This window comes from Athene noctua, chromosome Z (assembly GCF_965140245.1).
Source record: "Athene noctua chromosome Z, bAthNoc1.hap1.1, whole genome shotgun sequence".
Lineage (NCBI taxonomy): Eukaryota > Metazoa > Chordata > Aves > Strigiformes > Strigidae > Athene > Athene noctua.
Genome location: NC_134077.1, coordinates 64,793,070 through 64,806,452, shown reverse-complemented (window position 1 = coordinate 64,806,452; position 13,383 = coordinate 64,793,070). Strand labels below are relative to the sequence as shown.

Below are 13,383 nucleotides of genomic sequence, written 5' to 3'. Positions count from 1 at the left end.
TTTTGTAAAGGAAAAAGTCTACAACACACACCCTAATGGTTTTTTGGCTGTAGACTGAACTTAAGTAAATACCATCACTCAGTCAGTATGTTGTGGTAACTCAGGCTGCCAGTGTGGTTTACCAGCTCAAGCAACATGTGTAAACACCGGAAACAAAAAAGATTCAGCCTCTCTTTCTCTCTGCCTTTCTCAACTGCTTGCTCCTTCTCCCTCTCCTGTTCATGCTTGCTCGCTTGCTCTCTCTTTCTTGGACTTTTGTTATTTTCTGACAAACCATGTGGGTGAAACACAAAACATTAACACAACTAGAGATCCTTTTTTAATTCTCTCTAATTTTATCCAAGGGGAAAGTTATCCAATAAAAAGTCCAGCATATGTTTTCAGAGCTTCTAAGTGCTTCTGCCATTACTTTCTTTTGATTGCTTCTATAAAACATGCCTTAATCATACTACAGTACTTTCCATTGCAAAAAAGAAAACTTTACAGAGCAACATAGTTAACATTATTTCCCTGTTTTGTTTTTGTTTGTTGGTTTTTTTTTTTTTTTAAACACCACAAAAAATCCAGGCCATAGTAAGAAGCACACAAAATTATACTCATCTTGGTTCCGTGACAAGTAGTATCAGCATTTATATCCCCAAATATTATGCCTGTTTGACAAAAAAAAAAAAAAAAAAAAAGTTTTCACTGATTCACATGACACAATTCTGTTGTTTTTTTTTTTCTTTTATGTGATGTAGTGTATAAGGAATAAGGATGCACTATTGTTTCTAGTAATAATTGGCACTTGAAAAAAGCACCAAGAATTCTGTATTTCACTTTACCCCTTTTCCCTCCCCAGTAATTTTTTCTGTAGTCCAGAAGCTACAACTGTGGTTATGGTGAATAACTACATTTAAATTTTTCAAAACGTGTGCAAAGTTGGCACTTTTGTATTAACACTAAACACTAATACTCTTTGTTTGGCATTCATGCCCTCATACTGACCAGACCACTTTTATCTAAGTGTATTTTTTTAAAGACACTTACTGAAAATATGGCAATAGTTTAAGAAAAAAAAAAAGCATGGATATTATTACACATCCCCTTGTAGTGTACGAAAAAGTGCATGACTGGATTTATGTAATAGTACAAGACAAAAAAACTGTATCAGATCAGGTACTGTAAAGCATGCCAGCACCTCTGTATTACTTATATCTAGCAGGTAGTTAAAACAAGACTGTGGTTCTTTTAAAAATGTGCATTAAAGCTAACATAAATGAATAGAACTAGCCAGCAAACTATTTTTTTCCTGCTTATCTAACAGCTGAATGTAACTGTAAAAATTAAGCAAAAAAATAAGAGTTAAACCACCATCAATACAATTGTTTTACATCATAGGCCTGTCAAGGCTCAATATATATATACAAGTGTAACAGCCATGCTTAGTAGAACGTTATCCCCAATGCTTAGAAGACACAAAGACAACTAAGTAGATTTTTTTTTTCTCTTTTTGTTTGTTTGCAATTTTTTTGGTGTTTTTTTGTTCTTTTTTTTCAGGCAAAAGTCATGGGTAGAACAAATTGTCTCTTTGGAGATGACCAAGAACATTCTAACAGAACTAGGGACAACTGCAGGTTTCCTATGGGTTTGGTTTTTGTTTTTGTTTGCTTTTTTCATGAAGGGTCTCTCCCCCCAAATTAAAAGATCCCACCTTTTTTTTTTCTATCAAAAAAAAAAAGGAAAAAGAAATAAACCAACAACCAACAAAGGGGAAAAAGCACCTGGTGTTTCTTTTGTTAAAAAAGAAAAGAAAAAGATTATATATATATGTATATATATTTTTATATATATATATATTTATATATATATATAAAGGGAGACTGTATATGGCAGTCCAGATGTGGTGGGCCCTCTCTGAGAGCTGACATTATGCTGTGTCCATCCTTGAACTAATCTACTGAAGTGAAGGGAATGTTTTTATGCAGATTGGGGTTCTGACTGTGCCGGTTCCGGCTACGGACAGAGGAGAACATCATGTTGCACCCAGGGACTTTACATTTGTGCATTTCTCGCAAGTGCACTGTTTTATAGTGCACTCTGAGGGTTCCCTTGTTGCTGTACATTTTGTGGCAAATGTTACACATTATCCCACCGTTGCTCACCGAAACACTGTTGAACATGAGGGATCCTGGGACATCGGTGCCCATACCTACAGCTAAGGCGGGGGCATCTGCTTTGTGGGCAGATTCCCCGCTGTCACTTGCCCCATCAACGTCGTCCAGGAGAATGCCCTCATCACTTCCAGCATCAGATTCTCTTGAGGAGTGGATACTGCTGCTAGACTGGATGCTCGAGGTGGTGCTCAGGTCTAGGACCATATAGTCTTCCGACATGCCCCTGCCATACCCATTCATATGGGAATCCTCAGTACCAGCAGGTGAGGAGGTGTCTTCCCTTATGTCGAGCCCCATCTGATGCTGAGCGCCATATATCTTCACCAAAAATTCATCACGGAGGTCCTTACTAAGAGAAGGCTGTGAGGTGTCCAGGCCCATGTCATCCAGTTCTTTGGTCAACAGTTTACGGTGCAGGTTTATGTTAGCACTGTGTCTGGGAAAGGAAGAGGGAAGGGAGAAAAGGAAAAATGTACAGTATTTTTGATTAAACATACAGTCATCAAGCACCAAATCAAAATTCTGATTTATCAATAATTTATCATTAAAATATCCTCTATCCATGTTCCTTGGAAAATTCAGTCTTGTTACAAGTGAACAAATTGCAACACAAAACCAAACCAAAACAAGCGAATTAACTCCCCCATATTGTTTTTCTTTTCAGCTACTGCTCCTCAACATTAGTCCCCAGCAGCAGCTACAGCCCTTTTGTTTGATATTTACAAAATAATAAATTGTGCTAGCAGAAAATGCAAAATGTTCTTCTTGGTTCCTGAATCCCTGATGGACTTCCTAAAAGCCTTTCTTCAAGAGAAGATATTATTAATATATGGAATATCTGTATGTGTTTGTATCTATGTCTATCTCTGGTTCCACACCCTTATATGTTTATACACACATACATATAAATATATAAATATATAAATATATATATATATATGTACTAGCATAACTGTGTAAGTAAAATATAGAAATATAGAAAAAAATAAAGGTAACTGAATGATACATAGTCATAGGTCCTGATTCCGATAATTTAATTCTGGTATAAAGGGATTCAGAATCAGGCCAAACCAAGATGGAGAAGACTTGAAAGGTTTAGGAGAACAAGTCTCTGAAATCTACATGTAAGTTTCTGAAAATCTTAGCCAAAGTCACTGGTTCCATCTTTCTGGAAGGGTACTGCCACTCATCCCCGTACTCTTCCCAGTATTTGTCTGATGCAGTGCTGATTGACCCAGTAATTTCCAGTAAAAAATCTCTACTAATGGCAATGAGAATTTTGCCCCAAATCAATCAGAACACTTAAGCATGGGCTTTGTTTTAGTTATGTGCTGAAGTTACTGTGGGTGCTCAAGAGACACTGGAAAAGCTGACACCGATGCCAGTGGTCTTTGGACCAGATCCCAAGAGCCACCAGTTAAACTACTCTTAAGAGTTTTGCAGGATCTGGGCCTTTGTTCTCAAGAAGTAAAGCTCTACATTTGCAAGCAATGTAAGCCTTTGGGTTAGTAAATGTGTAAAACAGCCTATTATTTTAAATACTGCATTCTACTCTCCACTTTTGACATTGGCTTTATTCATCCATTGCAGTAGAACCTCACTGATTTGCAGTAGTGTCAGGAAACCCTCTTTGAAAACTTCATTTTCTAAATTAACAATGCAACCAACAAAGATGACAGACATCAAAGACCTCTGACCACAGAACGTGCTCATTTTGTTTAAGTGCTTAATATTAAGAAATCATTATAAAGTTTTCAGTATTAGAAAACTTTAGGGTTCAGTATTCAGAATGTGCACCATTGCTGAGGAAATGACAAATATTTATTCAGTTTCTTTGGAGGGTGACTGGATTTTCAAGTCAGTAAAAAAAGAATTAGCGAAGTTCTACTGCATAACATTCCTTGCAAGCTAAGGACCCAAACCCGCAATTTACAACATGCAGACTCACCAGCCTGTCTGCCCATTATAAATTGCAGATCAGAGCCCAAATGTAGGAGGGAAAGAAAGAAAGGGGGTCGGGGGGAGGACGGGGAGGACAGGGGTGGGGTGGGGTGGGGTGGAATGGGGCACGGACAGGGGAGGGGGAAGAGAGAGAGAGAAAGAGAGAGTTTTAACATAGGAATACTTTAATTTGCAAAAAGCACTAGATAAAAAATTGCCATGGGAAGACATAACAATGATCAAATATTTTACACACATTCAGGTCCTACAGTAACAAAAAGGGGAGAAGGGGAACAATAGCTATTAGCAATATTTCCTTATTGGAAGCTTTTGTTTTAAGAAACCCTTTGAAACATACCTCTCAACTAGGTGATGTCCCAAACATGGTACAGCAACACAATGAAGATAAACAGGGAAAATGCAAACAGTGGGAAGATTAAATTGATGTGGAGTTAATTTCTGTAGTTTTCTATCACTTACTTTGCAATTCATCTATCTGTTGCACATAACTCATAGGAATAAATAAAGAAAACAGAAATGGAAGCAATCTGTCCCACTCACCTGCAAATGCAGGTAACTGTTCTCTGACATAAAACTGATACTGAACTGCAGTTTAATTGAATGATGTCTGCTTGGGATGCAATTATTCCAGTAATGGGGAAATCTAGAAGAGAAAATTTCTCTCCTAATGAGAGACAGTTGAGAGGTATGGGCAAGGGTGGAAAAAAGTGGAGAGTATTCCTTGTTTTTCTCCCACATGGGAAATACTCCTTTCACACAAGCAAGTATAGCACCATTGCTTTTTGAGGCTCAGAAGTGTAATTATGCATATCCCCACACTGCACTTAGGAAGGCTGAGCTTACCTTGTGATAAGATCAGCTTTCTAATCTTTTGCTAAATTGAGATCACAAAAGAGAGAGAGAGAGAGAGGAGAGGAGAAAAGAGAAAGAAAGGGGGAGGGGGTGGAGAGAGAGAGAGAGAGAACAAATTCACATTCCAATCCAGACATATCTGGGTTTTTTATTAAAAAAAGACAAAAGAAAATAGTATCTGAAACCAATAAATACAGACTTTTAAAAAAGTCTCGACTGTGAAACTGTTTTTCGTCAGCTGTAATCTCACTTACACTGTTGTCCTGATGGATACTGATTCAACCACACAATACAAAAAACATAAAGCAAATTAATCAAAGCATATTCACAGCATCCCCATTATCATCCACAAATGAGTTCTGAACAGATGCATGCAGTGTGCACATACATGAATGATAAACAGTAGTCCTGACAGTCCCTTGCCTTGCTGGTGTCAGATGGCATACAACTCCATGTAAAGTTGCTAAGTGCAGTACAGGAAACGCTTACTGTGACGGCCTGTTCACACTGACCAGTGTTATTACATGACCATAAAAGAGCATTTGTGCTTATCATCATAACGCTAACTGCAAACTACTCATGAAGTGCTCATGTGTTTACTCCTTATGATTTCGCCCCCTCTCTCCTCTCCTCACTCCTCTGGTACAGGAATTTGCTGCAGTGTAGAAACTAGTCAGGATGACTGTAACTGTTGTTTCCATGCCTTTGCACTTAGTATTTCCTTGGTTTGTTGCTGAGAAAAACAGCAGCCAGGCATGCAGCAAAAATTCACTGAATGAAGAAATAAGAATAAAGAGGGGTTACTGTGCCCCAGATGGATAGAGGCTATTCTGAGAAAGACCAGTGTAAGGATGCAAACCCTGCTGATGCTCTGATAAGAAGAGATGCCTCCCTTATTTAATTCTCACTTACAGCAGTGGCAATCAGTAATCTAGTTAAGATATGTACCAGCCCATAATATCTGTCAGGCAAACGATGTGCAGAAATGTGTGGACCAGTTCTGGCACTCTGTTCAGTACTGTCCCTTTTCCGCTGTCAGCAGTACTGTTGGATTCTCCTAATATAATTACATTGACTTTTATTCAATTAAGTGCCATTCCTAGCCTTAAAAAAACCCCCTACTTTATCAATTGATTCAGGTGTAATGCAATAATAAAGATGAACTCATGGCAGTGCATTAGCTCTGCTGTTCATAACTTCTGAACATAGGTTCATTCATAGCAGTCGATTTCCATTATGCAACCACAGTTCAAGAGAATTGATTCTTTTGCATTCATTTCTTAATCTATTTCACTTGTGTTTAATACTCTTCCTAAATATCATATGCAAAAACATTCTGGTAGGGATGAGAGTAACAAATTGTGAGAAAATTTCATCTATTTGGACACTGAAGATCTGAAATCTTATGGCAAAACCAAAGTCACAGAGGATAAAACCTTGTCAGAATTAAGAATGCTGTCTGCTGAAGGTACTAACAAACATTTCCTGTATAGCTGAAAGACTGTTGGGATAGGAGGGAAGGCAGGGCATGTTTTCATAGCTACACCAGTCTACCAGAGTACGTGCAGCCTGACTCTGCACCCCTGTCCCATCTGCTACACAGCTTAATGTAGCATTGCACCTTGAGTACACTGTGCAGGATGCTCTCTATGACCTGCCTAAAGAAGGCGCTTCTCAGGGCTGACAGTAGCATTCTCAAGGCTTCTTTGGAAAATGATGACAAGGGTGCTCTGTGTAGTAGGAATGTGCCCATGAATGTAAGGACGACTACAAATAACGGATCCATAAGCAAAAAAATAGAATTAAGAAAGAAGAGTAAGGATAAAGACAGACTAGAAAGAGAAGCAGTACAATCAGAAAGTTTTAAAAGGGAGATGGACTGGGAAAAGGCAAGGACTGGCAATTGCTAAAGAAAATAGCATCGAGTTTAGGGGCAGAAATGAAGCATGCTTTGCTATGAAGCTATGAAGTATGTTATTTAGCTGGAAAGGCAGAAAGAGTACGTGGCCAACAACCTGTACTCTGACTCTGTAGCTGCAAACAGCTGTCAGAGAAACATGAGGAGAAAAAGTAGCACTACAAATACTGGCCAAGCCCATACTATCTTTTGCCTTGATAAACGTAACTCTTTCTTTGCTCCTCTCATCCAATGCTGATCTTCCTTGCTTTTTCCTTGGAAAATGTACTCATTCAGCCATCTTAAATTGCTCCAGTAATTCCCAGACCCACTTCTCCATGCCTAATTGAAGAACTCTCTCTGTGCTGCTTTGTCACTCCCAAATCCTAGCAAGTCCTCTACCAGCCCTCAGACAATGCTAGCCACCTTGTCATCTGTTCCTACCCGTGGCACCTGCAGTTTCTTGCTTCAGCTGTTCTGTTCCCTGATGTGATTTACAAGCCGCTACCCCTTCATCCTCTGAATACTGCTCCCAGGTAAGTGTAAATAATGTTCCCTGAGTAAGCTGAGCCACAGCTTTGGCAGAGTGATTTATGCCAGTGCATAAATACTGCCATCAAGCAGGCAGAAAATCGTGAAGCAAAATAGGCCAAAAGGAGCTAAGCTTCAGTCTGCCGTGGCTCTAGTACTCCTCATGCCTGAGCTAGCCAATTTTAAGGCCATCTCTGGTGTCCTTTGCACTGCAGTTGCTGCTGTATCTGAAGGGAAAAAAACCCTTGAAGGACCTAAAAGAATTTAAAATACTGTGTGTCTCCAAAAATGTCCAAACACCTTTTTAGATGTGTACTACAAAAATGAGGAGAGTATTTTTCCAGGATGTTTTGAGATGTAGCTTGCTGTGGCAAGGAAGTTTTAACAAAGTCCGTTTTATTTTAGGAAGCCAAGAATGCCTCATTTTTCCACATAATTATCATTCTTCTTTCAAGTTACTATTCATGAATTAGACATATGGTGGGCAAAAGTGTGTGGAAAGTCCCACCAGGGTGAATTCAGCCTTCCGAAATCAATGATCTTAAGAATGGAGCAGTGCTCCTGTAAGGATGATAGTGATGATGATACACGTAATCTGTGGTTGTGGCAAAGTAGCAAGGGTATCTCACCTCCCAGCTCACCACTGCCCTTTCAGACAGGAGTTTTGGTAGGAGCACAATGCAGTGTGCTACAGCAGCTCTCTGACTGTGGGCATGATCCCACTGGTGGTAGTATTTTTCTTCCCTTGTGAAGTTCATGGAAGTATTCTTCCATAATTAGAATTCATTGTCGGTTCCACCCCACCTACTACTATCAAGCTCCTCTGCTGAGAGATGTACTATGCATCAACAGAAGAATGGGGATTATAAGCTTAGGAAATATGGTCAATTAAACGTACATGCCATTTACACAGCTCATAAATCCAGACTGGGTTCTCTTCAGCAGTTTCTTTCTACACTTGTCAATGAATCTGATTTTGTTAATTTACTATCCATTTGTTGGAAAGAAAAATGTAATGGCCTCTTTATTATAGTTTATTTTTATTTAGTCAGTCTTTTTGTTTCTTTTTGAAGTGAGTGAGGAGGAATTTATCAGAGAGTAGAATTTGTCCTGGCATAGAAATCGGCATGAATTCTATTCATGACTCAAGGCCAACTTTTGACGCATCTATGGCTGTAGTCCTATTTGCACTAGGACAAAATGCATCTCTGATGAGCACAGCAGTTAGGGAATTTGGATCATAAAGAGTACTCTGTTTATTTACATTCAAGTACTATACAGAACACAAAACCAACTGCATGAAAAATTGGGCTGAATGTATTGTTTACAGTTCGGGGCAGGGCAGGTTGTTGAAAATGGAACACAAGGCATTGTTTTCTTAATTTTAATCAGGAGAAAATTAAGATTACACTTAAATATTAAGGGGATGAGAGAAAAAAAGAGTGAGAATGTAACAGCAGCATAATTGTTAGGGCAGTCAGGGACTAAAGAAACCCATTTTCCAGTCCCTGATGCAGTCAGACAGAAAGGCCAAGACAACTGATGTCCCAGCTAAATGTCCTAGCTATTGGCCCCTTGCTTCTCCTTGGCTGACTGTAAGCAACAAAGTTTCCTGATGAAAAGCTCAAACATCAAAGCCAACTCTATTGTGTTCATTAAAATTCTGAAATGAATAATTTCAATGTTTCCAGTTGTATCCTGCCACATCATTTCTTTCTATGTTTCCAGATAAAACAATATCCCAGTCTGTTATACTTCGAATGTTCTGAAAATGCACTTTCTGGCAATTACATAATTTGGCAAAGAAACATCACCCAGCCCTATCATTCTAAGAATGAAAATCACAGACAGGAGGTCACAGCAGGGAGCCATCAGTCTTTGGGCAGCTTTGCTTTAAGATACAAGTGATCCCAGCATTAAGTAATACAATGAAATTATATTTGGAGACTTAACGCACTAAAAGTCAACATTAAATTATTTCCTGTTAAATTCTGTTCTTTTCAAGTACTAGTAGATTTTTGGTTTTTTAAGAAGACAGAAGCTACGAAGTTACGAAACCTGAAACCACGCGATCTTCGGCAGTTTGAAGAAGATTCTATTACAAAATCAAAGACCAGGACACATTTGTCTGGTGGTTTACGTACTGATTGGCAAACCTCTCATTAAAGTTGGATATGTAAGTAATCACTCAGGTTGTACAGGCCCCATACAAGCTATCCTCCTGCCATACTTAATTTAAAATTAAGCTTTGTCAGTCTTGTTTAAAATACCATAAACAATTAAATTTTCATTATTCCTCTCATGAGACTTTTTCCACACCTATTTTCAGCTCAGTATTCAGCCTACTTTTTTACCTATAATGAAATGTTAAAGCAAAGTTGTCTTTGTTTCTCTTCACCTCAAAGGCTGCCAATTAAGATTTATGATTTTGTTTAAAAATTTCCCATGATTTTAATCCCTAACACAATTTGCTAATACGGCAAAGTATTGTGGTCTTACCTCAATTTTGTGTTCCCTTCCTGCTTATTTAAGCCTGAAACTCATAGAAAAGTCTGAGAATATGTGAACATAACAGAAAGTAAACGAAGAATTTTATGCTTTCTCAGAATCAATGCAGATAGAAAGTGCTGAGTTTCATGCAGCTAAAATCAAAGAACCAGAAAGTAAGACTCTGGCTAAATATAACAGTGTACATATTTATGAGAGAAGATATGACCTTAATTCTGATATTTCTTGAAGAAGGAAGCAGCAATCATTTTCCCCATTTGCTTGAGAGAATCAACAATAAATACTTCCTGGAATTTAATTAGTAATGGAAACTGTTAAAGAAATTATTTTCTCAGTTACTGTTCTAATTTTGCCACTCTCTTAGCAGTCTTTGATAATTTTTTTCTTTAATTAAAAAGAAAAGAAAATCCATAAATCTAAGCTAAGATAATAATTATGGTTGAAATCTTGATCTGACCTAAACTATAAAATTCACATTTATCTGAACAGGGCCAAGGTTTCGGTCTGTGCACCTAGCACTTCCATGTATTTGATCATGTTTAGTTTGCCTCTAAATGTAAGGGGATATAAGGGATAGGGGCTAGACTTTAGAACAATGACTGAAGACAAAATACTATAGTACCCAATGAAACCACGGCATTTCTACATGAACAGTTTGGGTAATAACATCAGTGCTTGAGGCTTTAAATTGCATAGAATCTGAAAAATATTAACCTTTCATAGGAAGAAAATCCAAAAGGTAAAATACAGTTCAGCACCTATTAAAAAAAGTAAAAAAAACAGTACTTATTAAATGCAGGAAATAAAGGACAAGTAAGTTCTTGCAAATTAAAGATGTGGAGCCCAGTCATTTCAATCCCTTTCAATATGAAACAAATCACTCACACTGGTCACGAAGACAGCTCCCTCTACACTCAAATTATTCACTTGAAGATAAGCTCCCATCAAACTCTTTAGGGGTTTAACTAATTTACTGCACAGATACGGCACGTCTGTTGTAATAACAGGTAGGATGTATTGGGGTCGACCATTTATCAGAATTAGACTTCTTTTTTCAATTCGCAGTGAATTATGCTGCCTACACTGCTCCTCTTTCTCAGAGCTTCCCATCCCCTTACGGCCCCTAATGTGGCAGGCAAACAAAATTGACAGTCTCATCTTGTCAACAAGGGGTGATTCTCCTGAGAAGCCATTTAACTTTGCAGAGGAAGCAATGTATTAATGTGCCTGTCCCAGGAATGTTAATCATCTTCAAGCTCCCTCTAACTTTGACATGAACGAAATCACCAAATTTGTTTACTAAATGAATCGTAATATGCTAATAAGAGAGCATGACATATATGGTAAAGCCAAACAGATGGTTTGTTTACTCCACTTTGCAACTTTATAAATGTTGTAACTCTGAAGATGTTAGTGAGAATTATTGGTTTGTTGGCAGTGGCAAACATGCCTTTTGCATACTTAATCCACAGTCAGAAAACAATTTGTCATTGCCGTGGAATGCATAAAAAATGTTAATGCCGAGATGGCATTTGGGGAGGCAGGATAGCTGACTGTGTGAGCAAATACTCAGGTTAGACGTGAAACTGATATTTGATGGCAATGTTTGCTACCAAATAATTTTTAATGTAAAATCTGACAGGTTCAGGATTCTTGAATGGCTGAATAATTCAGTACATACCTGTTGAGGTGTTTAGTGAGATGGTCCTTACAGTATGAACAGAATTAGACTTTCACAACAGCTGTGTGTGCTCAGAAGCATCGAGGTCATGTCGCACTCTTAATATATTACTATTGTTGTCCATTAAAGATCAAAAGATATTACAAACAAAAAGCACAACCACTGGCATACTTGCCAGACTTATTCAGAAATGATCAAAATTGTGTTGCAACACTTCAACCTCTCACTTTACTAGCTGCCTGGAAGCAAAATAAACTCATTACAAAACAGCCAGCACTCTTGTCTGATATTCGGATTGGTTGAGAAAGTTTAAAATAAAAAGATTTATCTGATGGAATATTTCCAAAGTGAACTAACTCAGTGTAAGCAATGTTACGTGCATGAGAAGGTCATCGTATGCACAACAAAGTACTTTAATAGAAATTTCAGGTGCTCAGCACCACTGACAATCAGTCCAATGGCAGTAAGCTGTTTCTACATCTCCACATGCTCTACAGAAAAGTTTATCTCCTGTGTGTTGAAGTATTTTGCTGGTCCTTCACACAAGGTGAATTTCCCCTTAAGAAGTACTGAGGCAACATCCAGGTAAAATCTGTTGCCAAACTGCATGAATTAACATTTCTGTTTAAACTTAAATCACCTAAATATTACATGATCCAAGTTTTGTAGTCAGAAGTTTTCATCCTTCATTTTTTCTGTTACAACAGCCATGTAAAATGTGAAAATTTTGCAAGACTTTATGCAAACAGTCACTCCAGTTCAGCATCCCACTCATTAATTTTACTGTGTTTCAAGTTTCACTAAATGCAAAAAAGATAAAACTCAGCCAGAACAGCTAGTTTCCCCCAATTCTGCTTTGAAACCAATTCTTTTCTCCCAGACGTTGATGCACAGCAACATATTATCTCATGATTTGCTTAGAAGGTTCATAGACTCTTTACAGATTGCATTATAGTTCAAATTAATAACAAACCCTCAGATCCAGGGATAGTTTTGTATGATTTCAGGTTACACAGCAAATATGTAAACCGTTTCTTTTGGTCACAATGCGATGGTAATTCTCATTCCCCCTGCTTTGTTTGTCTAAAAATGCTGGTTTTATTTATATAATACCAGAGGAACTATAAAACCAAATATGATGTGGCACTTCAGCAGGGTTCCTCTGTTACTAATTTTTGCATTACTAAATAAGTACCCCTTTCAGGCCAACTGGTAGCTGATTATTCTATAACCTCACTTCACTGATGCCCCAACTCCTAAATAATTTAAATCCTCTGAGATTCTTCCATACATACTATTGTCAGCGGTTATTAAATTCTCAAGTTTTTACCCATCCACAAGAGACTGTGCAAAGATATCTAAGGGAAGTATGAGTTCAGTTTGCCGTCCAAGGATTATTTTGGAAGAAACATTAGCGGCTGTCCCAGCCTGGCGCTTATATCTCATTTGAAACATCTACTCATTCCTGACCAACAAAGAAAATTTCAATAAAGTACTTTTACTGGTTTAACAGCAGTGAGCTCCTGGGATTGTCAAAGTGCTCAGTCTTTTCCGAGGAGAGAAGGAATCAGCAGCTCAAATATAATTAACCTTCCATTCTCAATGCAAACTGCCACGCACAGGAGCTCTGCAGTCTATTAGTGAAGTTATAACGGCCAACAGGCAGAGGCAAAATTGGTCAAAAAGTTGGCTGCTGCTGTCATATTTTTAGAATTATGATTAATGACACTAATAATGTGGATGATTACTGATATGTGTATCTCCTGCAGTTTATCATATTGCACTGGCTGCCTACG

At 38.0% G+C, this 13,383-nt stretch overlaps 1 protein-coding gene across 2 annotated transcripts in view; it reads right to left on the bottom strand.

Moving 5' to 3' along the window:
* Positions 1-1,891: 1,891 nt before the first annotated feature.
* The window catches only part of BNC2 (basonuclin zinc finger protein 2), a 308,307-nt gene continuing 296,815 nt past the window's right edge, over positions 1,892-13,383 (bottom strand). For both annotated transcript variants that reach the window (XM_074932200.1, XM_074932199.1), the window contains exon 6: positions 1,892-2,592. In XM_074932200.1, the coding sequence (XP_074788301.1) occupies positions 1,932-2,592 (661 nt within the window). In that variant the 3' untranslated portion in view covers positions 1,892-1,931. The remainder of the gene's footprint in view (positions 2,593-13,383) is intronic.